This window comes from Bos indicus x Bos taurus, chromosome X, assembly GCF_003369695.1.
Source record: "Bos indicus x Bos taurus breed Angus x Brahman F1 hybrid chromosome X, Bos_hybrid_MaternalHap_v2.0, whole genome shotgun sequence".
Taxonomy (NCBI): domain Eukaryota; kingdom Metazoa; phylum Chordata; class Mammalia; order Artiodactyla; family Bovidae; genus Bos; species Bos indicus x Bos taurus.
Window position 1 is genome coordinate 137,654,752 of NC_040105.1, and position 21,693 is coordinate 137,676,444.

The window sequence follows — 21,693 nt, forward strand, 5'->3', positions numbered from 1 at the left end:
AAATGATGTTAATTCAAAAAACCAAGATGTAAATTAAATGCTCAACACGATACCATTTATGTGGAAGCTAGCAACAGAAAATAAACTATATATTCTTAAAAGACACATAAACTCCTGGTAAAATAGAAGTAAAATGCAGAGGCACAATAAACACCAAATTCAAGATAGCAGTTATTTCTAGGGAAAAACAATAATGGGATTGGGGAGGGATACAAACAAGGGCTTCTTTTTTTATCTATGCTTTATTCCTTTAAAAAACAAATCTGAAACAAGGCAAAATCTAACAAATGCTGGTGGTTGGTCTATATAAATGTGTTATATTTTATTCTTTTCCATAGAACTAGAATATATTTCATTTTTAAAGTGTAAATAGAAAAACACAGTCCAAGGAGGTAAAGCAGAGTATAATTCCAGGAATCTCCAGAAAATTCAGGAGTATTGGCAAGGTTATTCTCATTCCTGTTCCCTATGGTCTAAATGAATTTGAGGTAGTCTGCAACTAACAAAAGGGTCATAGACAAAAACTGATTTTATATCAGTGTTTGGAATATATGTTTACTGATAGAAGTTTTAAAAACTCCAACTCATCTTTTAGGATCCATTGCAGATGTTAGCCTGTTTCAGGGGTGTTTTGACTCTGACAGAACAGTAAGAACTTTCTCTAAATGTCCATAACATTTTGTACATGTCTCTACTACTTATCAAGTTACATAATAATAATTTGCTTTTAGAAATGTCTTTTCTACTTGAATTCTTAAAAGACTACATCTCATTTTTTAAAAAAATTCACAGCATCTTAGTATACTGCCTGCTGACTAATAAATATCAAATTAATGTCAAAAATAAAGTATAACTAAACCAAGAGCTGGAAGTGAACAGTGGAAAATTCTAAGTATATAAACTTTAGTACATGGATTTTTGATTATCTGTTTTGCCTATTTTGATTTCTCAATCCTGTTCGAGTTAAGTTTGTGATTCTTGAGAACAAAATATTGATGTTATATATCCTTCGGGCTTAATGTCAAATTAAAAACAAACCCAGAAAGAAGTCACCAAATGTTATGTTTTTCCACAATTTCTTGTTCAAGTAAGGCATGGTGGTGGTGGTGGTTTAGTCACCAAGTCATGTCCAACTCTTGCGACCCCATAGACTGTAGCCCACCAGGCTCCTCTGTCCAAGGGATTCTCCAGGTAAGAATACTGGAGTGGGTTGCCATTTCCTTCTCCAGGGGATATTCCCCACCCAGGAAACAAACCCCGGTCTCCTGAACCGCAGGCAGATTCTTTACCAACTGAGCTATGACAGAAGCCCAAGTAAGGCATCCGTGTATGCAATCAGAGTACAAAGAGTAACAACGCCGAGGCTCTTCTGACTGTTTACCTGTGACATTCTGTATTGCCCCACACTTTAAAGGAAAAACGATGCTATGAAAGTATACAACAAAAATGTCACTTTAACATTTTTTTTCTGCTCTAGTTACTTGAATACTGGCATTACTAATGATTAAGGGGAAAGTGAAGTAAATTTTATTGATTACCTACCTACATGCCCAGGCACTACACTAGTCACTTTGCACAATGTAATTAACTCATACAGTTCTGTAGGTAGCTACAAATTAGAAAAACAAACTCACAACTAGTGAGAAATTATATTTCATTGTCTTTATGTTACAAGGAATGAATACAAAAATGCACTGGAAAATGTACCTGCCTTTCATGTTTAAGAATAAAATATGAAATAGTAGTATAACATTTTACACTGTTGCTAAATTTGATTTATGGTAGATATACAAATTTAACAAAAAGATGGCAATAAAATTACCTGCACTGTTATTGTCATCATCCTGTTCAATGAAGACATGATCCAGAATAAAGCTGAGCAACTCAGACTGCAATGAAGAATCAGGGGTGTAAACTAATGGCTCTAACATGTCACGCCCTCCTGACATAATCTGATGGCTGAAGATCATCAAAATATCACATAGAATAGTGAAGGCCTATTATAAAAAAAAAAGGGGGGGGATAGCATGCCATAAACCGAAGTTTTTCACAAACTGCCACAAATAACTTACATATTTAACATGGAAATAAAATCCAACTCTCTGCATTTGAAACTCAGTAAAGCAATGGCTATTAAGACTTTCCTAAGACTATAAGAGTGAAATTTTTGCAGCAATAACTACTGGTATTTGCACTGTGATCTACTAAATGCAAGGTAATTTCACAAATATTCTTTTTAATTTTCAGTAACTTTTAAGTGATTTGTACAATATGTTAATATCATCAAAATATGCAGTCAGAAGTCAATTGCATATCTTCTGACTCCAAATCCCACACTAAACCACAATGTCTCATGATATACATTCTCAAATATGAATTAATGTATAAACTTGATACCATTCTTCTCTTCTATGGAAGAAAAACACTTAAGCCAAGAAGATGAATATCTCCTAGAAGATCTCTTAGAAGAGAGATCACAAAATCTTATTGTCAGTATGTATGGTGATTAAGTAGAAAACACATAATAACCAAGTATGGGCCTGCAAACTATTCACCACCAGGCAAAGCAGATCTTAATAATAGCTTTGCCTTTTTTGGAACTAACCACATTTATTTTTTTTCTCTTATGCTTTTGTCTCTTGGTCTCTTCCGCTCATTTTATTACTACAGAAATAATTTATACCGATCAGGTTATTTGAGTTTACAAATTTTTGCAACATACACAGTAAGTATACAAAGTCGTAAGCATGGTGACCTTACTAATTAGGTGAACTGGCAGGTCTTGTGAGCTAACCAGGACATATCCCTGGAGGCTGTTAGGAAGACTAATAATACACAGGTTATTTAATAACCAAATAGGTAATCTCCAAGTCTTAAAAAACTGATTATATATAAAGGAGATTACACACAATAACCCATAAGGAACTATGTGAAATAAGGAATATTAAGCTGAATTTCTTGGTGGCCTATGAAAATATATCAAGTAATATTTCACGTATTAGGTTTGGATCAGTGTATACTTCATTAAAAGGGCTTCCCAGGTGATGCAGTGGTAAAGAATCCGCCTGCCAATGCAGGAGACACAGGTTCGATCCCTGGGTTGGGAAGATGCCCTGGAGGAGGAAATGGCAATCCCCTCTAGTACTCTTGCCTGGAAAATCCCATGGACAGAGGACCCTGGTGGGCTACAGTCCATGGCGTTGCAGAGAATCAGTTATGACTGAGCAACTGAGTGCGCCTACATGTACACACACACACAGATATACTTCATTAAAATCCTATTATAAGATTTTAACTATAAAATAATTTCACTATTGATACCTTCTGAAATTCTGTACCTCTTATCAGAATTGTAGAAAAGAAAATTAAAGTCCCAAGTCCTTTATTGTCACAGTTCAAAACTAAATAGGCTCTCGGTCCCAGGATCAGAATTAATTTTACAGATGGGAAAACTACCCATGGCACCAGGTAACAATGCATTTTCAGAATGAGAAAGTTGGCAGGAATGGAATTAAGAGGGCATATGAGGTGGGAAGGTAACACTTTGAAGACAGGGAAGTGATTAAAATGTTTATTTCAGACAAAGTCCACATAAGAAAAATAACTTCACACAATCAGGACAGGCAGGAATGCCAAGATCTGATAATATTCTCAGAGATAACAAAACCAGATGGACCTTTCCCTCCCTGAGGCAGACTTGCCATACCTGTTGCTTTCAGGAATAACTTACATAACTGCATACACCTACTTTGTATATATGGGTTTGTTGACCAAGTGTGGCATAAAGAAACAGTAATACAGAATGACTGCAATATAAGACTAATCGATAATGCTCCAAATGGACTTAATATTACTTAATCTATTTTTGAGCATGGGATATACACAGATAAATACAAGATATTTCTAGTTTGCCCAATTTTAGTATTACTCAAATTTTCTATATTAGTTCAAATATTTGTTCAGGGTTGCTTACAAAAGATTGCTATCTATAGTAGTTACTAACCTGTTCTTTAACAGTAGTATTCACATTGGTCAGGTAATGCTGACATATTTGACAGAATACCCTCATCTGTTTCTTTAAACGCAGCAAGTCCTCCTTGAAAAAAATGTAACAATAACATTTTAAAATACTGTATTAAAAACTCATTCAGTATTTAAGATATTTTAAATTACAAAAAGATCATCACATACTTAATTGTGCTAACTTTTTACATTAGATTTAAATTCTTCCTTAGCATTTATCAAAAAGGAAAACAAAAACCACTTTTAAAATCTCAACAAATTGTACCTTAAAAATACCAAGTATATTAATGGATAAAATCCTAAATGATCTTTAGAATGAGAAAAAACATATGACTATATATGGCTATCCATATAAATCCACTGCTTCAGAATGTTTAACAGGATTTACGCTCCATCCTTGCTTTGTAATTTGATGGCTGGCCAAGTGATGAATGGAATAAATTAAATGATTTTAAAAAAAGGGACAGTATCTTTCATTTGTAGGATACTGATTGTGCTTTTAAAAACAGAGAGAGGCCTAACAAAAATTAGTTTCATGGTATTACTCCACTTAAGGAAAACAAGAACAACATAAGTCTCTAGTAAACCTACACTAAAAGGATGAATCTTTTTCTAGATTTTTTTAAATAAGTTTTTTTCTTTTTATAGATATTTGCAAATTAATTTAAAATAGAAAAATACTCTATAAAGATCATTCACACTAATTTATTTGAGGCATTACCTTTGCCCATCGCCTGATACTGAATGCCAAACGACAAAATATCAGTACACATTCAGTGTATGTAATAGACAAGTTAAAATAATAGATTTAACTTGGAGATCGCTTTGGTAAAGAAAACTCAACCAAGTTCAGCATAATAGTTTTGCATATAATAACCTTCATTTTTACCTTTTTGTCCCCTCTCCTAAACGTATTACCTTTTTCCCATGTTAATTTTTAACTCAATGCTTTTGATTTAGGTGAGCAATCATATCTGCTAATACATAGTCACTGGACCTACTACAAGTTTGATATTGAATTAAATAAAGTTTTTGAGGGTCTGACAAAAAGTACACTATTTTAACAGTACTATATTGTTTTTTGCAAGAGGCAAATATCCATCTGTAGATATAACAGCATCATGTACTTAAAAAGCTCAAAAAAATTCTAAAGTTATTCTGTGATTTTATGTAAAACAAACTTATCGAGAGGATTCCTTCTTGAGGAAAATAACTACAAACAACTAATTCTACATCTTACAGAAATCACTTAATGTTTACAAAAATGTGCTCAAATAATATTTAAGGCAACATCTACTGCAACAAGTACGATGTTTAAGTTTCTAATTTACAAATGAAAAAGTACTCTTTAGTTCAATTACTAAACACTTCAATGATTACAATTATGGATAAAATGTTGAAAGTTCTATGACCTAGTAGCTAGCACACTGCACTCAACCACAAAGTGATTTTTTATGAATTTGGAACATCAGTAGAGAGATCCGAGTGTGAATAAGATGATCCCCAAACAATACCAAGGTATAAGATCTAGGGACAGGTAGCTTGTAATAAGTAACTTATGGAACCCAATAGCTGTATCTATATGTTTTGAAGGTTCTTGGTCATGATTTACAAAATCAGTTCTTCATGCATCCAGAACTTTTGAGAATGATGTGGAAATCCATAAATTATGCCACCTACAAATGTGACTTTTTATTTTAAAACCATTCTCTAAACACATGTTAAATGTTCTTTCACGGAATATATATCAAACTACAAATAATTATTTTTAAAAGTATACATGCCTAAATAGAAGATAAGCAAGACTTTATTGAAAATCAGTCTTATGTTTAAGTTTGCTGAAAACTGAGTAATATTTACTAAAGACGCCACTGAAACACCACTAACCTTTGTAGAGCTACTTTCAGTTATCTTTGCAAGCTGCCAAAGGATTACATAGTGAGTACACTGCAGTGCGTGAATAACAATCTATAAAGGAACAAAAAGAACACAATTAAATTTTAAAAATCACATATTTTCATTCTCAAAGTGAAATATATAACTTGTAAATAAATAAAAACCTGTTCAGGCATGTCTCCATTTTCAATTCCGGTTTTCAATAGTTTGTAATTACAAGCAAACAAATCCCACTTTGAAAGATCATGGGCACTGTAAAAAAAGAATTAAGTTATATTAAAAATTTAAGCTTAATCACATCTGTTCTGGACTTGACTGCTAACAGAATACTGTTAAAGTAAAATACAGTAAACTTCCTAACATGTACCCACAAGAACAAAAAAATGTGTACTTTAAAAAAGTGTATTAGTTGAAATTTTTTTTTGTTTCTCATATTCAAAGTATGACTCCAAACACTTTTTTCCCAAAAGCACAAGAAACCCAGGAAAAATTATGACATTATTATAATCCCAAAACATGTAAGTTGGTTCTGATTTTGATAGTTTTAAAAAATCAGAAACTTTAAGATTCAACTTACTTATGAAAAGCAGTGATTCGCTTCAATGTTGACAATACCTGATATGCATCATCTTCATCAGGTTCTTCGCCCTATAAATGTTAATTATACCATATTAAACATTACTAATTACAAAAGTGAAAAATCTTAAGCTATTACATTTATGATACCACCCTAAAAAGAAAAACATAAAAGATCACAGTAATATCTTTTTCGACCCATCTCCCAGAATAATGAAAATAAAAACAAAAATAAACAAAGGAGACCTATTTAAACTCAAAAGCTTTTGCATAGCAAAGAAAACAATAAACAAAACACCACCCACAGACTGGAGAAAATAGTTGCAAATAATGTGATCAACAAGGAGTTAGTCTCCAAAATTACAAACAGCTCATGATGTTTAACATCATCAAAACAAACAACTGAATCAAAAAACAGGCAGAAGAACTAAATAGACATTTCTCCAAAGAAGACATACAGATGGCCAAGAGGCACATGAAAAGACTCTCAACATTGTTAATTATTAAGAGGAATGCAAATCAAAACTATAATGAGGTATCATTTCACCTCAGTCAAAATGGCTACCATCAAAAAATCTATAAACAATAAATGCTGAAGAGGGTGTGGAGAAGGAAATCTTTGTGGGAACTCTTTGTGGGATGAAACCTGGTATAGCCACTATGGAGAACAGTAAGAAGGTTCCTAAAAAAACTAAAAGTAGAGCTATCATGTGATCCAGCAATCCCACTCCTGGGAAGGTACCCAGAGAAAAACACAGTCCAAAAGGATATATGCACCCCAATGTTCGTTGCAGCACTGTTAACAGTAGTCAAGACACAGAAGCAACCTAAATGTCCATCAGACAGAGGAATGGATAAAGAAGATGTGGTACATATATACAATGGAATATTACTCAGCCATTAAAAAGAATGAAGTAATGCCATTTACAGCAACATGGATGGACCTAGAGATTGTCATGCTGAGTAAAGTCAGTCAGAGAGAAGGAGAAATACATGACATCCCTTATGTGCAGAATCTTAAAAGAAATGATACAAATGAACTTACTTACAAAACAGAAACAGACCTAAAGAACAAACTTATGATTACCAGGTGGGAGAAGGATGGAGGGAAAGGCTAGGTAGGGAGTTTGGGATGGACAGGTACACACTGCTATATTTAAAATGGCTAACTGTATAGGTTCTACTGGATAGCACATGGAACTCTGCTCAATGTTATGTGGCAGCATGGATGGGAGAGGAGTTTAGAGGGAGAATGAAAACATGTATACGTATGCCTAAGTCTCTTTTTTGTCCACCTAAAACTAACACATCATTGTTAACCAGCTACATTCCAATGTAAACCTTTTTTTTAAAAAAAAGAATTATATCCAGCCAAGGGTAGTCATTAAAATTTTTAACTGAAAATGTAATCATTGTACATCAAAATATTTACACAAACTTCCAATTAAGCAAAACTTAGTAAGTATGAAATGTTACACTGAGAAATAAGAAAGTTTACGAACTAATTGTTAAACAAAGTAACTGGACATTACAATAGTCTGTATCATTTTCGCAGCATTTATGACAAAAGTGATGTGGAAAAACCTAAATGCAATAATCTGAGAATCATGAGTTTTTACTTTATGCAAATCAACTAAACTGTTGAGTATACCTTTCCAGAAAAGATAAAAACCACAATATAAATACAAGTGTATTTGAATATCGTGCTTAAGCCTCTTTGGAAATAGAACTGAACAATGAAACACCAAAATGAACAGTTGCTGTAATTTTTCAAGGCTTTATAATATCAAAGATCATAAATAAATCAACTTCCAAACCATTAAGAAATAACCCAATTTTTCAAATTACATGGAAACAATCTTGCTCAACTTTTCTGTTCCCTGTTCCCTAACAGCCTCCTGGTTAAACTAAACCCTGGAAACTTTCCAGATCATTTCTTTAAATTAAAAAAAAAGGAAAGGTGTTAATTTTGCTTTCACCATCTCTTAAGTTACAGATTCTTGCCACCTCCCTCTCTTGGTGGAGAAAAAACAAAATCATAGAACAGAAAGTCTGAATGTCTTTTCAACATACTACTAAGGACTACCACCAAGACTGTGACTGACCTGGTTATGGAGAGGGTAGGGGTGGGTGGGGCCACAGTGGGGGACAACTGACAAAATACTTGTAATACATACCTCTTGCAGAAAATCTTCAAGAAGCCGGTTAAATTTATCTGCCAACTCATCTATCAGTTGACTTCTTGAAATATCTACTCTGTTGAAAATTGTGAACTCTTCATTACAGAGTGCATGGTAAGTTTTAGAACACGCTTCCAAAACATCTGTATCTGTGTGCTTCTCTACAATATTCCGGATCTGTCGTAATAAGGCATCCAAATGCTGCAAAATCAAAGTTTCTTCATTAAAACTAAGGCATGTATGATGACAGGCATAAAATGACTGCACAACTGGGATGAAAAGCTTCAAATACAGTAACTTTACAACAGTAGGACACAATTTTAAGTTTTTCTAGTCAAGTAAAAAAATGCACTCATCGACCCAAACTTATTTCCCCTACTTCAACAGGAATAATATTATCTATCTCACAGGGCTTTGGTAAGATGTTAATACATATAAATATATATGTTCCTGGAACATAGTAAATGCATTCAATGAATATTAGCTGTTTCATTTTGCAATTGTTCTTATCCAGTTACCCACCTCCAATCTCCATAAATGGTCAGTGACATAGTAACATAATGTCTAGGAAGGAGGGTATTGCTATCAACATGAATCAAAGGGAAACCTCATTAGTGCCATTCTCTAAATACAACTTATCTAAAATATGTAAGGCATACAATATATAGGCTTCCTTTATATTAAATGCTATAAAAACATATTTCAAAAAATATAAACAAGCAATATGATGGGATGAACTATATTAACAATTTTTCTTAAAGGTTTATTATACACCGAAACACCCTACCTTTTCTAATCGTCCAGTGGTATATATTTCCAAATCAAAGTACTGTGGCAACTGCAACAAGTTAGTCACCTTTTCAGCATCTATAGAGTACTTTGAAATAAAAAAAAATCATGTCAAAAACATCACAATTATGGTAAGGAAATATTATGATAAGTAGAAAATTCTGTATGGCATTTCCAAACAAAACCTGTAATTTCTTAACAACAATCTTGATACCGACACAAATTTACCTTAGCTAATAACTGAGGAAGGGCCACAGCAAAAAGTTCAGTGATTTTTGTCCTGTCATCCAACTGGGTCTTCTTCTCCTTTGCTGTAAGCACCTAAGGAAACACAACAAAGTTTCCAAGTATTTATTAATAAGCCCATTAACACTGTTAGGTGCTCAAGTTTAAATATTCAAAGCAAGTAATAAAATGACATTTTAAATAATGGATACAAAAATTTCTACTATAAAACTTGAAACCCAGAAGTAACAAAGAGAATAGCCTGCACATTATTTTTTTAAAAAACTTTGAATAGTTCTAGAGACAAAATCAATACCAAATTAGACTAACCTACCCTAACTTTGGATGAAAAGAAAAGCAGCTAGGAAATACAGTTTATTAGTTTATATAGTCATGGAAGTGAGTAGGATTTCAGTCAACTGTAAGTTGTGCCATGATCCATGGGTTATGAATTCAATATAATTAATGACTAGTAATTAAAGAAGAAGAACAACAACAACAAAAAAGAGAACTGAATGCATCACGTACGTTGCAATATTGTAACTTATATAACTGCTTCAGTTACATACAAAAACACATATACAGATGTGTACTAGGTCACAATATAAAAATTATTTTTGTGCTTCACAAAGTTTGAAAGCCTGTGCAACTGTTGGTCTACAATACATGTGAACTTTGAAATAATGCATTAAAATTGAGTCCCAGGAAACAGAAATTTCCCCCATTTTAATGAATGATGCTCTTACTTTTATTAAAAGAAAGTAAATCTGTAAATAAATCACAACGGACAAATATACCATTCTAAAATGATGCACAGCAAGCAATCTTTACAGGGACTGACAATCACTGTAGTAAACTAACAAAGAATCTTACAGAAGGAATGCAGACTTCCCAAACTGCTAATGCTTTAAAATTTACTTCTAACATGTTTATAAGCAAAGATCACCTAAAAAATAAAATTTAAGATTCAAAAATTTGATTATATACCTACAAATAAGAACTTAAAAAAAGTTATTAAAAAAGAGACATATAATTTAGAACACTGAAAATATGTTGGCGTACCCTTTTTCCTGTCCCTCTCCCCACAGGAGGATGACATTCAGCAGCTTGTCTAATGGTACAAAGCATTATTTCAATCAGAGCACTCTCTTGTCTGTCTGTTAGCGCTGGGAAAAAAATAATCAGAAAGAGTTAACCTATTTTTTTCTCTATACGCCATTTATAATCATTACATAACAGTTCTTGTGCCTGTGACAGAATCTGACCTAATGTACTAAAGAAAATCTTATTACTATATCACAAAAAGGATCAGAACAAGTTAAAACTTACTAAATATTATAAATCTGTAAACCACCAGTCCACAATTTGAGAAATGAAAATATGAACAGATGCAAAAAAATAAAATACAATAAAACATCATAAATATTGACAGGAACTATACCTTTCTAATATTCATGTGTATGAAAACAAAATTATCCAAAGACTTTGAATCAACTATTTTAATGCTAAAACGGAATAAGTAAAATCTGTTTTCAAAATTACCTAGACAACAAAAACACCATAATTAAACATCCTTACCTTCCTCTCCACTAAGTGGCTCCTCCAGCAACAAGCTATTCATACATTCCCAGTCTTTCAGCAGCTCAGTAGCACAGTCCCACATGCTATCCACAAGGTATGCTGCATGCTCATGTAACTAAAATTTAAAAAGAACAATGTGCTCTTAGACAAATATACTAGCCTTAATCAAAAGAATGCAAGCTTTGTTGGCACCATACACAAACTCAAACAACAATGTTTTTTAATGTCAAGGAGAAGAAAGGAAAGAGAAGAATTGCCTTAGCTTGCTAAGTGTAAGTAAACACTGTTAGGTATTACCATTTCTCATGATAATCATTAATATGAAAATTGTTTCTGAAGAGACTATATGCATGCATTTAGTTATTACCTGACTCAAAAGAGTCATCCCGTTTGAAGTCTCACCCACGGAGTGGATGCACTCCCTGGGACCCTTTCCCAATTGGGACTCCAGATGTGCTATGACACAGGACTTTCGAACCCAATTTGGTGATGTACTTTCTGCTCTATTTCTCTTTTCTTTTAATGTTAGTATATTGAAAGTAAGCTAGATCATTCTTTCATAAATATCTGTATTATTTATTTGTATATAAAGAGTGACTTATTTTGTTAACAAATCCTTTGAACCTGAAAGTGTAAACTTTCTGCAAAACATTAATTGGTGCTGTGAGCAGGATTTGTGAGACAAAATGCCACTCTTTAAGAGAAAAAAGAGATTAAGGTTGATGAAGTTTTTATTCCCAGATTGGAAGATTCACCTTATTGCTCGTTACCTAGTGAATGGGATTCACTGAACTGTGTGAGAATTGGAACCTTAAATTTTGCGGTTTGTGCTGATTGAGAAAGGTTAAGAATGTGCCGTGCTAGGTGAAAGCCTGGATGGTCCTCTCCCTAACTTAAGGTACATGAATTTAACTTAAAATTATCTAACAAGAAGTTAGACATAATTGGAAAAAGAATTATGTGATTTCTGAGGACTGTCCATGTTACAATGCCAAAATTATATTTTAGTTGATCAAATAAATCACTGTTTAAGTCGGCTCTCCCAGTGTCCCCCACTCCCTTCTTTCTTTGTCCTGTTGCTGCCTTACACCCCTCCATCTGCCTGTCTCCCTCTCCATCAGCTAATCCCCTTCTAACATTTCCTATCTATCAGTGGGGGAAGGGGAAGCCCAACTTCTTCCACTCCTTCTGCACTTCAGCAAATTTTTTTTTCCTGCCCTGTTCAGAGTCAACTTGAGCACTACTTGGTCAATATTTTAGCTATAAAACTATGGCTACAGAAACAAAAGATTGCCAGGAGAAATATCAATAACCTCAGATATGCAGATGACACCACCCTTATGGCAGAAAGCGAAGAAGAACTAAGGAGCCTCTTGATGAAAGTGAAACAGGAGAGTGAAAAAGTGGGCTTAGAGCTCAAAATGCAAAAAACTAAGATCATGGCATCTGGTCCCATCACTTCAAGGGAAATAGATGAGGAAACAGTGGAAACAGTGTCAGACTTTATTTTTTGGGGTTCCAAAATTACTGCAGATGGTGATTGCAGCCATGAAATTAAAAGACGCTAACTCCTTGGAAGGAAAGTTATGACCAACCTAGATAGCGTATTCAAAAGCAGAGATATTACTTTGCCAACAAAGGTCCATCTGGTCAAGGCTATGGTTTTTCCAGTGGTCATGTATAGTTGGACTATAAAGAAAGCTGAGGGCCAAAGTATTGATGCTTTTGAACTGTTGTGATGAAGAAGACTCTTTGAGAATTCCTTGGACTGCAAGGAGATCCAACCAGTTCATCCTAAAGGAAATCAGTTCTGAATATTCATTGGAAGGACTGATACTGAAGCTGAAACTCCAATACTTTGGCCACCTGATGTAAAGAACTGACTCACTGGAAAAGACTGTGATGCTGGGAAAGATTGAGGGCAGGACGAGAAGGGGATGACAGAGGATGAGATGGTTGGATGGCATCACCGACTCAATGGACATGAGTTGAGTTTGAGTAAACTTGGGGAGTTGGTGATGGACAGGGAGGCCTGGAGTGCTATAGTCCATGGGGTCAAAAGAGTCGGTCTCAACTGAACTGAACAGAAAGGCAAGATGACTTTTTTGGCACAGGATGGCCATGGTATTCTTTACACTCTGGAGAAAACTGGTTAAAATGATTTTTTTTTCCTTTGCAACTGCAAAACCAGTTCCTCTTACATATGCAATTAAAAAGAGCTAGCTTTTTACATGGAGAAGGCAATGGCACCCCACTCCAGTACTTTTGCTAGAAAATCCTATGGACAGAGGAGCCTGGTAGGCTGCAGTCCATGGGGTCGCCAGAGTCGGACACGACTGAGCGACTTAACTTTCACTTTTCACTTTGATGCATTGGAGAAGGAAATGGCAACCCACTCCAGTGTTCTTGTCTGGAGAATCCCAGGGACGGGGAAGCCTGGTGGGCTGCCGTCTATGGGGTCGCACAGAGTCGGACACGACTGAAGCAACTTAGCAGCAGCAGCAGCAGCAGCTTTTTACAAAGGCCTGCCTAGAAAAAAGCTTGAAGTTAACCTTTGCCTGGGCTTTCCAGATGGTACTAGTGGTAAAGAATCTGTCTGCTAATGACAGGACATGCAAGAGACATGGGTTCAATCCCTGGGTTTGGAAGATCCCCTCAAGGATTTCCCTGGGCAGAGGAATTTAACTTACAATTGGAGCCCTGGTGGGCTACAGTCCATGGCGTCACAAAGAGTTTGAGAGGACAGAAGCAATTTAGGACGGCACACAACCTTTGGCATGTCCTTGAAATACAGAGCCCAATTTGCCTGAGACCTCAGCTTTGGGCAAATGGAAATTTCAAGCCAAGATAAAAAAAATAAATAAATAAAGGAAAAGAGAGAAAGGAGTCAAGGAGACATTTTAAATCTCAAGTGGAAAACTATGAGATCCTCTGTCTGTCTGTCTGGATTTATCTATGTCTCAGTGTGTGTCTTTGTTTTTGGATAATATGAGGTTAATTTGTAAATGAGCTCTAATTCAACTGGCTTAAAGAAAAGTAAGCGCTTACAAATCAAACAATTACAAGAGAAATTAACCTAAATGAATTTCAGCTTCACGTGAGCTGCGACATATTCAATATTAAATATCTAATATTAATGCTTGTTTGTAAATCTAATTAAGACATGTCTGAGTCATCAACATTGTGTAATACTTTTATCATGCCTAGGTTTAATGCAAGCTAAATTTGTCAACAAGGAAAGTAACTCGAGTGAAGAAACTTTTTAAATAAAAGAAAAACAGAAATGGAACAAGAGCTTTTAGATAAACTCTATTAAGAATAATTACACTTAAGGAACGGCTGTCTAAAATAGTTTCTCCAGATAGGGGTAACTTGAATTTCTATGCTTGTGCTAAACTAAGTGATAAACATTTATTGAAATTTTTCCAAAATTCACTTCAATTCATTTCCAAATAAAATAAAATTTTGAAACTTTAATTATTGAACACTAACTTCCTTTTACAGAGAAACTAAAGAGATTTTAGACTGTTAATGAATATGTTTGGTGCCATCCTGAGATGTTGTCTATAAGAAAGCAAATGCTTTTAGAAATTAAAACTGGTACTTATGTTCACCAATCTACAGAATGCTAATATTAAGGGCAGTTCATGGTCTCTTAGGGAAAATAAGTTAGGTTAAAAATGAAAAAAAAAAAAAGAAAGAAAAAAGGTATGAGAAATGAAATTGCATTTTATTAAGAAAAAAGAAAGTAGGTCTGACTTACAGGTGGCTGTTTCTAAAAAAAAAAAAGTGATTAAGAAAAAAAGAGAGGCTTTATGGAAAGTGGACCCCAAGAAAAGAGTTTTGCACGTAATACAAGTTTTCTTGAGATGTTGAACTGCCTTTGATAATGGATTTTAAGATTCTTTACCTCTGGAGTGATCTGTTCTATGTTTACCTTTGAACTCTTTTTTTAACTTTTGGCTAATCTTGTGCTAACTTTGGTTGTTTACCAATGACCTATATACTATCTAACGGTTATAAATCCTGTTGATATTTTTGGCAAAACTTACTAAAATTAAATTCTAAAGAAGTTCTTTTGACCTCTAGCTGGCTTTAGGATGCTTCAGAGGGCCCGTGAGACATCTCAAAGAGAGGTATTAAAATACCTGGGTTCATTTGACATGTTAAATTACATGGGAAATACTGTTGGAGGGGTGGTAAATCTTCTGAGGTTATACTGTATGGTTGATATTACTAATATAGATATCCTGAAATTATGTGGAATTCATAAAGATATGATATGTCCTGATAAAATGTTGTCAATGACCAGATTGCTTTGTCAACTGCAATACAATCAGATTTTAAACATGCCTTCAATGGTTTCACTCCGATGCCTTTGAAAGAATACTGCTGCTTCTTCAAAATTTATGGAAAAGACTTTTCTAATATTACAAACAAATTTTGTTATTAACAGTAAGCTGGTACCAAACTGGTATTTGGTTTTCTCTCTTTGTTAAGAGAACAAAGTTTGCTTAGAATATGGCTTTTAACAAGATTGTGAATTTCTTTGCCTTTAAGTGATTTATATTTGTTTTTAAAACCTTTTGTTATTTTGGTAAAGTAAACAAGCATTCTCTATGAAGATTATGGTACATGTAGATAAAGCTTCTTCTGCTTCTACAAAATTAACCCCTCCCTGTCAAACTACTGCTATCCTGATGCCCTTAAAACATGGCAAATAGTCTACTCCTAAATAGGGGAATTTAAAATGGGTAAGCAACAGCTGTAAATTAAACAGTCAGGGCTATGGGAAATCCAAGACTGCCACTTGGCTTTTCCTGGCTCCCTGACAAACCTCATTTTTATTTGATGGGATAAAGCATTCCCTGACTGCAGGGTTAATGCCCTCACAATGAAAAATGTTTATGTTTCACTGAACATTAAATCCTAGTTTTGTTCTTCACTTCTGAGATAGTTCCTTGTTGTTATATTACTAAAAATTTAATTAAGTTGTTAAAAGGACACTCTAATTTTGTTTCTAAAGCTTGTATCAGCAGTCAAGCTTTAGATAAAGATTAAATGCTCCATGATGTACAACCAGGGGATTATCACCTGGATATAATCATTTAACTAAGTTAGATGACCTTGGGTATACTGAGCTATACCGAATGAAAGTTCTTGACTTAAATTCTTGCTTGTGACCTTACTAATAACTGCTAGTTGTATTATTTTCTATGTTGCCTGTTTCACAAAATTGTTGTCTTTTACATTTCCAATAATGTGACTGAGCCACTGATAAAATAACGATATATACAGTTCCACAGAACTTGGTATCTGAGGGGGACTAGTTCCAAGACCACACATAGATTTTCCAAGGATGCTCAAGTTAATGGTATAAACTGAAGTGAAAGTGAAAGTCACTCAGTCGCGTCCGCGTCTTTGTGGACAGGCCAGAATTCTCCAGGCCAGAATACTGGAGTGGGTAACCGTTCCCTTCTCCAGGGGATCTTCCCAACCCAAGGATCAAACCCAGGTCTCCTGCATTGCAGGCACATTCTTTACCAGCTGAGCCACAAAGGAAGTCCAATGATATAAAATGGTATAGTATTTACACATAACCTACTCTCATCCTTTCATATACTTTAAATCAACTCTAGATAACTTACAATACGTAATACAATGCAAATACTATGTGAATAGTTGACTGCTGCTGCTGCGTCGCTTCAGTCATGTCCGACTGTGTGCGACCCCACAGACGACAGCCCACCAGGCTCCCCCGTCCCTGGGATTCTCCAGGCAAGAACACTGGAGCGGGTTGCCATTTCCTTCTCTAATGCATGAAAGTGCAAAGTGAAAGTGAAGTCGCTCAGTCGTGTCTGACTCTTCGCGACACCATGGACTGCAGCCTACCAGGTCCTCCGTCCATGGGATTTTTCAGGCAAGAGTACTGGAGTGGGGTGCCACTGCCTTCTCCAACAGTTGACAGTGCATGGCAAATTCAAGTTTGGCTTTTTCAAACTCCTGGAATTTTTTAAAAAATATTTTCAATCCACTATTGGTTGAATCCCCTGTTGGCTGAATCTGCGCTGAGGTGGGGGGTTGGCAATTGTATTACATAAGTGAACTACTGTCAGTTATAAAATACACTACAAATATATTGTAACATAATGGGAGTGGTAATTATTATGTAAAACATAAAATACATGATTACTTATCAATTCACTGACTTCCCTGGAGGCTCAGATGGTAAAAGCATCTGCCTACAATGCGGGAGACCTGGGTTCGATCCCTAGGTCGGGAAGATTCCCGGGAGAAGGAAATGGCAATCGACTCCAGTACTCTTGCCTAGAAAATCCCATGGACGGCGGAGCCTGATAGGCTACAGTCCATGGGGTTGCAAAGTCGGACACAACTGAGTGACTTCACTTTCACTTTATCAATTCACTATGTAAGTAAATCATTTCTATTCAGTGTGTGAAAGGGCCTTACAGCTATCCAACACATTTTAGGAGACAAGCATTACCATGATACCAAAACCCATCAAAGACATTATACTTTAAAATACACACACATACCAACACATTGCATGAACATGGAGAAAACACTCTCAAAAAAATCAATAAACTGAAACCAACCACACACTTATGGACAATCAATCTTTGACAAATGAGAATAGAATATACAATGGAAAAAAGACAGTCTCTTTAGCAAGTGGTGTTGGGAAAGCTTGACAGCCTCAAGTAAACCAAAGAAGCTAGAACACACCCTCTTTACCACACACAGAAATAAACTCAAAATGGCTTAAAGACTTAAATATAAGGCAGGACAACATAAAACTCCCAGAAGAAAACATTCTCTGACATAAATCATAGCAATGTGTTCTTAGGTCACTCTCTCAAGGCAAAGAAATACAAAAATAAAGAAATGCAACCTATTCAAACTAATAAGCTTTTGCACAGCAAACGAAAGCATAAGCAAAATGAAAATATGACCTAATAACTGGGAGAAAACATTTGCAAACAATGTGATGGACAAGGGCTTAATTGACAGAATATACAAACAACTCATACAACTCAATATCAAAAAAACAAACAATCTAATCAAAAAATGGACAGAAGACCTAAACAGATATTTCTCCAAAAACACACAGGTGGCCAATAGGCACATGAAAAGAAGCTTATCATTGCTAATTATTTGAGAAATGCAAATCAAAACTACAATGAGGCACCACCTCACACTGGTCAGAATGGCCATGTCTACAAATAATAAAAGGCTGAAAGGATGTGGAGAAAAGGGAACCCTCCTACACTGTTGGTGCAGTCAATATGGAAAACAGTATGGAGATTCCTCAAAAAACTAAAAACAGAGTTGCCATATAATTCAGCAATCCCACTCCTGGGCATATATCCAGAGAAAACTATAATTTGAAAAGACGCATGCACCCCTATGTTCATAGCAGCACTATTTTCAATTAGCAAGATATGGAAACAAATTAAATGTCCATCAACACATGAATGGAAGATGTGATATAGGGACTTCCCTAGCAGTTTGGTTGTTAAGATAATAAAATAATGCCATTTGCAACAACATGGATGGACCTAGAGATTACCATACTAAGCAAAGTCAGAAAGAAAAAGACAAATACCACATGGTATCACTTACATGTAGAATCTAAAATATGATACAAACAAATCTACAAAACAAAAACAGACTTACAGACATAGAGAATAGACTTGTGGTTGCCAAGGCAGAGAAGAGGTGGGGAAGAAAAGAAATTGGTGCTTGGGATTAGCAGATGCAAGCCATTATATATAAGAGGGGTAATAAAGAAAGTTCTAGTACAGCACAGGGAAGTATATTTAATATCCTTTGATAAACCATAATGAAAAAAATGTGAAAAGTATGTATGTGTGTCACTGTATATAAACTGATTCACTTTGCTGAATCAATTATGTTTCAATAAAATTTAAAAAAAAACTTCTCAGCAAAAGAAGGGGTAGGAGGAAACATCCTCAATATAATAAGCAGCTACACAACACCTGTAACTAACAACATAATTAATGCTGAAGTACTGGATGCTTTTCCCTTAAGATCAGGAACAATCCAAATCTATCCTCTCTCACCACTTCTATTCAACATTCTACTAAATGTCCTAGCCAGTACAATAAGGCTGGGGAAACTAATGGCAAGAATGTAGGAAAAGAAAAAGTAAAATTATCACTACTTGCAAATGACTTGATTGCATATTACAGAAAATCCTAAGAATTTTAATAAAAACTTACGTTAAAAGTGAATTTAGCAAAACTGCAATATGCAAAAACCAACTGTATTTCTCTATACTAGAAAACAACAATCATCATCACAGGTACCAAATATTGAGAACTAACAAAATGCTAGATCTGTGCTAATAGTTTTATATGGGTTATCTCACTGTTGTCTAAGAAATTGTTATCCACACATTTAGAAGGAAAATGGGCTTAAGAAAGGTTAAGTAACCGAATCAAGGTTATATAAATATGAAGTAGAGAAGTCAAATTGGTAATCAGGTCTTTCTAGCTCCAAAATTTATGCTCTTAGCATTACATATAAATCATATTATTTGAGTATCTTACTAACATAAATTAGTATAACTCTATGTTATCCAACACTTACTGTGATATTTGGAAGATTTTAAGATTTACATCATTTTAACCCCATCTCCGAATTGTTCCAACCGGAAGTATAAAATGAACAACATCAACTAACCTCACTTTCCAGAAAGAAAAAAACCAATGTCTTAACAAGGTTGGCATTTGGACCCTGTCGTCCCCTTCTTTTCATCATTCCATCCTCCTCTGGATCTCGACGACTGAAGAGCCTAAGATCAATGCAAAATACTTTTAAAACAAAATATTTCTTAATTAAGAAATTTTAAAAACCTGTCTGGATTCCACCTTTAAGCAACTAACAGAGGAATAAATTGGAGCTGGGTAGGTACAGTACTGTCCAACATTATACCCAAGTAAACCTTTTCCATTTCACACTTGATGGTACTTCTAAATGTTTCTGAATGATTTCTTTTTGAAAATCTTACTGCATGTTATGCAATCATTTCTTTTTACAAAAGTATCACAATAGCTAACCTATACCATTTATGCACATAAATATAAATATTCTTCTCCTTAAAAATGACATTTCTTTTCCTCCTGTCCTTCCTGTACAATTATCCCAAAGTCTGAACTTAGTGGCCTTTTTCTATGGATATCATGGTCATTCTTATAAACAACAAAAAAGTTATCACTGGATAACAATGAATAAAAAATTATAGCATAAATACTTCGTATCATGTACTCTTAATAAACGTGTCACCTCAAATGAGCATTTTAATAAAATCTTACAAAAATGTAGTTTAGTCCATATGTTTCCATTTTCTTTAAAACCACTACATGATAGCTGCTGAATATTTTTGGTGATCAGATATTCACACTGCTACTAGCTAATCTGAAGTGTTAAACAGCAATATAAATGAAGAGACTAAAGGATTCTTGTGGTTCTTACATCAAACTGTTATCAAAGTACTTTTATTATATGCAAAAATACATAAAAATAGGCTTAAGACCTGTACTGAATAAATTATTAATAAGTCATATTTATATATATTTTATAACACAATAAATTACTGCCGTTAAGTGACTTTAGAAAATGAACAACAGAAATGCAGATTTACTTTTTGTACAGAAATTCTCCAGCTGCTACTGCTACTGGCCGATGAGCTGAATAAACCAGATGATAGACATTTTCACAATCTTCTGCAGTAAGAACTTCTTCACTACTCCTGAAAACAAATAAGCAATAGCAGTTTTCAAAACAATGCTGTAATTTTAAGTTTACTAGTACAAAAATTCATACTCATACATTAAAAAATAGTACATTTTCACTCCTAAACTTGTGTTTTAAAAAACAGGTCATTAAGAAGTTGTTTCAAGAAGAAATCAACCTTACTTGATTATCATCTATTAGTAAAAGCATCCTCTGACAAAAGAGCTGAGTATTTTGTGAACACCCAAGATCAGACCTAAAATTAGAGTGAATATCGGGCATAAAGAAATATATACTAAGAGAAATAACCATGCAACAAGTGTGCTAAAGGGAAATGAAGACAAAATAATATAAACTAACATAGAAAATAAAGTAGTGGCACGCTCAGTGTGTGCATGTGTCCTCAGTCATGTTCGACTCTGAAATCTCATGGACTGCAGCCCACCAGGCTCCTCTGTCCATGGGATTCTCCAGGCAAGAATACTGGAGTGGGTTGCCATTTCTTCCTCCAGGGGATCTTCCCAACCCAGGGATCGAACTGGCGTGTCCTGCCTCTGTCTCCTACATTGGCAGGCTGATTCTTTACCATTTGAACCACTTGGAGCTTAGTTAATAATCAAAGAAAACACTTTCCATGTATTTC

The 21,693-nt window shown here is 34.7% G+C and overlaps 1 protein-coding gene across 7 annotated transcripts in view; it reads right to left on the reverse strand.

Moving 5' to 3' along the window:
- STAG2 (stromal antigen 2) overlaps positions 1 to 21,693 on the reverse strand; it is a 129,841-nt gene that overhangs the window by 27,584 nt on the left and 80,564 nt on the right. For all 7 annotated transcript variants that reach the window (XM_027534976.1, XM_027534970.1, XM_027534972.1 and 4 more), the window contains 12 exons: positions 20,959 to 21,066; positions 19,998 to 20,109; positions 11,268 to 11,385; positions 10,752 to 10,855; positions 9,693 to 9,785; positions 9,463 to 9,552; positions 8,673 to 8,876; positions 6,497 to 6,567; positions 6,084 to 6,171; positions 5,911 to 5,991; positions 4,004 to 4,096; positions 1,823 to 1,997 (listed from right to left, as the gene is read on the reverse strand). In XM_027534976.1, the coding sequence (XP_027390777.1) occupies positions 1,823 to 1,997; positions 4,004 to 4,096; positions 5,911 to 5,991; positions 6,084 to 6,171; positions 6,497 to 6,567; positions 8,673 to 8,876; positions 9,463 to 9,552; positions 9,693 to 9,785; positions 10,752 to 10,855; positions 11,268 to 11,385; positions 19,998 to 20,109; positions 20,959 to 21,066 (1,337 nt within the window). The remainder of the gene's footprint in view (positions 1 to 1,822; positions 1,998 to 4,003; positions 4,097 to 5,910; positions 5,992 to 6,083; positions 6,172 to 6,496; positions 6,568 to 8,672; positions 8,877 to 9,462; positions 9,553 to 9,692; positions 9,786 to 10,751; positions 10,856 to 11,267; positions 11,386 to 19,997; positions 20,110 to 20,958; positions 21,067 to 21,693) is intronic.